Here is a 3733-nt window from a genome sequence, read left to right as displayed (position 1 = left end):
GTGTGTGTGTGTGTGTGTGTGTGTGTGTGTGTGTGTGTGTGTGGATATGTATGTGCATATTTGCTCAGGTGCGTAATCTCAGACTAAATCAAACCTTGAATTTCGAAATCTGTACATATACTGATATGAATTGTTGATACATTTAGATATAAATATAGTTTATGGACAGTCACAAAAACTCATTCTTTGGAATATATCAGCCATCTAACTCATACTTCAAGTTAAACATTGAAGTATGAGAATCGTTTATTTTATGTATCTTTATCCTTAGGATTCATAGGGCCGGTTACCTAGCCTTCATGGCGATTAAGTGACCACAATCTCTGTGAACAGGGCGCCTATCCGTTACTGGCTTGAATACCAGCAATTTTTGAGGTGAAGCATCCAGTCAATTTCATCAACTCCAGTATTTGACTGGTCCCTTAACTTTCGACCCCAAAGGGCTGAAAAGAAAAGTTGAACACAGAACCTAAAGTTGCGGACGAAATGTTGCTAAAAATTTCGTCAGATTTGCTATGGATTCTGTCTGCTCGCCAGAATCGTGGAAGCGCTTACCAAAATGTTATGCGCTATTTAGATACCTTTCTTTTCGTATTGATTTCAAACACTACTGTGTTGAACATTGCCTTTCGTCAGTCGCGTTCAATCAAGTGAGAATTCATTGTCTACCGAGGCTGATGTAACCGTCTGTAAGTTGTGGTGCGTCAATCTTACAGTTAGCGTTGGCAGATGGTTAGTAATGAACAGTTGCCGAATTTGGCCTATCGCATTCAAAAGAATGCAAATATAATATTCGGTGTGATTTTGCTGTTTTAAGATATATTGAAGAAAGGAAACAAAAATTTTCTTTGCCAACTTACACACAGATTTTGCATATACTTTCCATTGCGTTTCACTCATTCGATGGCACGTTTTCACGGCGCACATTATTTCCGTCTTTTCCATCCATGTATCTTCGTATTTGCGGCACTTACCCTCGATTAAACATCCGTCACACTCTGAATACAGATATATAGATTATAATTATACCTACTAAGCAATATTAGATATTTTACAAGACAGATTTATTACAAACTAGGAGAAAGTAAATTTGGTTCCAATATTATCCGAGATCATGTCCTTTGCTTCCTTCTAATTCATATATGAAATTCAGTCGGATCATTTACCGCTTTTCCCAGTCCTGTTTTGAAAAAAACAAAACAAAAATACGCGTGAGGAATATTTTGATACCAATTTAATGAACGGAAACAGTCTTTTGCAAAGGTTTCTCCTACACACGGTCGTGGTTCGGGCACGCCCAAAAGTTTTGGTGTGAACTAGCAAAGAGCATAATTTACAAGAAACTCCGGTATTCAGGTTTTGGTACAGGTGTTGTTTGCTGCGTTATATCTGTGAAAGCGAAAAAATTAAACTACTACTACTACTACTACTACTACTAATAATAATAATAATAATAATAACAATAATGATAATACCACCACATCGCTACTACTACTAATGCTAATGCTGCTACTAACACCACTACTACTACCACCACCATCACTACTACTACTACCACCACCACTACTACTACTAAAGCAAAGTCGACCTCGGCGGAATTTGAACTCAGAACGTAAAGACAGACAAAATACCGCTAATTTCGCCCAGTTTGCTGCCTGCACCCCGCCTTACTACGTGTACATGCACAGGATTATATATTTTCCCCACGGTTAAAGCATAAAGAAAATTGAGAAATGGTCATATTAATACAATTAGATGATAAATAGACACATAATTACTTCATTTCCATTGCACTTATGCATAGTAATATATCTGCGAAATAATTATTGGAGTAAAATAGTGTGTAAATTAATGTTTTATGACACTATACGAATTTTAATATAAGTTCTTCTCTGGACACTTAACCAATCTCCAAGATATAATAGTCACGTATGCTTCAAATCACACAAATGCTTTACTAAAGGAACGTTACATTGGGCACAGTAATAGAGACTGGTCAAGTGTGGTGTACCTTTAATCATAGCTATGCATTATGAGACATTTAGATGTGTCTATACAATAAAACCTCAACAAGGATTTCTCACATAGTAATCCCGCCTGTATTTTAAATATATCAAATTAGTGTTTGTTAAGATCCAGTAATTTTATCAACAATGAGAACATTATATAAAAAAAGGCTTAAGTGCTAAGTGAGAAGTGAAACTAGATCATTGATATAAACTAAAGCGTAACCTTAGAAAAACAAATAATAGTATAGTATTAGTTATGAACGTAGGTATTCCTGAAAAACACTAGGCAAATATTAGAGAAATTGAATATCAGCCATACCAAGATATTGAAATGATCAATCAGTGCGTGTGTGTGTGTGCGTACGTGTGCGTCAGTGTACAATTTTGTGTATTCAAATATGAGTATCTGTACATGTAATTAGGTTGGTACAAATGTGTGAACATGAATATTCGTAATTATGTGTGTGCGTGTATGTAAACAAGTATCAATATCTGTGTATTTATAGGATAATTACCGCTAGACATAGGTGCATGTCTAAAAATGTATGCGTGTATAAACGAATGTAATTAATTGCTTTACTAGACGAATTGATCATTGTTGACGGATAGAATATTAATGTGTAACTTTTGATGCTCAGATATAAGATTTGACGATCAAGCAACTGGCCATTTTTGCGACTGCCTTGGAATACAGGACTGTCAAAGTCAGCAATTTCGGCGATCATTTATGGAAAGTGACAGAGTGGGATATTGTCTTGCAACAACAAAGAGAATTCTCGAGGTGAAACGCAATTAATTATCTAATTAAATTCTTCTTATTACCTCTCCACCTTATTTAACATTTTCTTCCCCTGTATTTGCAGTGTATTTATATGATTAGTCAGAACACCGAGCCTCGGAATCGTATCGAGGATCTTATTGGCAACATCGCAATACCAGTCAACATATTAGATTTTACGAAATGCAGATTGGTCAACTTTGTCATGTACTGTAAAAGAACTCTTGCGCACTGAATAGAAACATTTTAATAGTGGACGACATGATTGCAACATACGGCAAGATTGGTTAAAATAGAAATAGATGAAACTATTGTAAGGAAACAATATATTAAAGTAATTTGCTTACTCTATTCTTACATATTTTGCACAGAAACACATACACACACATACATATACTTACATTCATGCAGACAGATACATACACACACATTAATGTGTGCGTATCTGTGTGTGTGTGCGTGCGTGTGGGTACGTGCGCGTACGCTTGTATTTGTTTATGTGTGTGTATACACATTATCAATTTATGGTAATGAAAATCAAATATCGATGAGTGTAACACAGTTAAAAAAAAATAAGGGAAAAGACTGATTGATTAAAAAGATGAAAGAATTGGCGTTCATGCAATTTTCAAATGTTTGATTATTCAGTATATTTATATCTGATTAGAAACTTACCTTTCTCCTCTTCCGGTTGGAGAGCAGTTACTGCTGTCAAGAACAACAAGCAAAATGGAAATAGCCGTGTCATATTGATCTGAAAGTACAAATGGAATTGGAGGTGATCAAACTAGAACTCATCTCTAATTCAGAGAAAAAGGGAAGCAGCACAAGGAGATAAACGTGCGTATATTTTACGCGCGCTCGTGTGTACACATGTGCATCTGCATATGTGTGTGTGCGTGCAATTTAAAAAATATACTTTAATTATATATATATATATATATAT

General features: G+C 35.3%; 1 protein-coding gene across 2 annotated transcripts in view; it reads right to left on the bottom strand.

Moving 5' to 3' along the window:
* Nucleotides 1-3733, bottom strand: part of LOC106871982 (uncharacterized) — a 62163-nt gene that overhangs the window by 16004 nt on the left and 42426 nt on the right. For both annotated transcript variants that reach the window (XM_052969030.1, XM_052969031.1), the window contains exons 2-3: nt 3463-3541; nt 861-998 (exon numbers count right to left, since the gene is read on the bottom strand). In XM_052969030.1, the coding sequence (XP_052824990.1) occupies nt 861-998; nt 3463-3541 (217 nt within the window). The remainder of the gene's footprint in view (nt 1-860; nt 999-3462; nt 3542-3733) is intronic.

This window comes from Octopus bimaculoides, chromosome 6 (genome assembly GCF_001194135.2).
Source record: "Octopus bimaculoides isolate UCB-OBI-ISO-001 chromosome 6, ASM119413v2, whole genome shotgun sequence".
NCBI classification, from domain to species: domain Eukaryota; kingdom Metazoa; phylum Mollusca; class Cephalopoda; order Octopoda; family Octopodidae; genus Octopus; species Octopus bimaculoides.
This window is presented reverse-complemented; position numbering and strand designations above follow the sequence as displayed.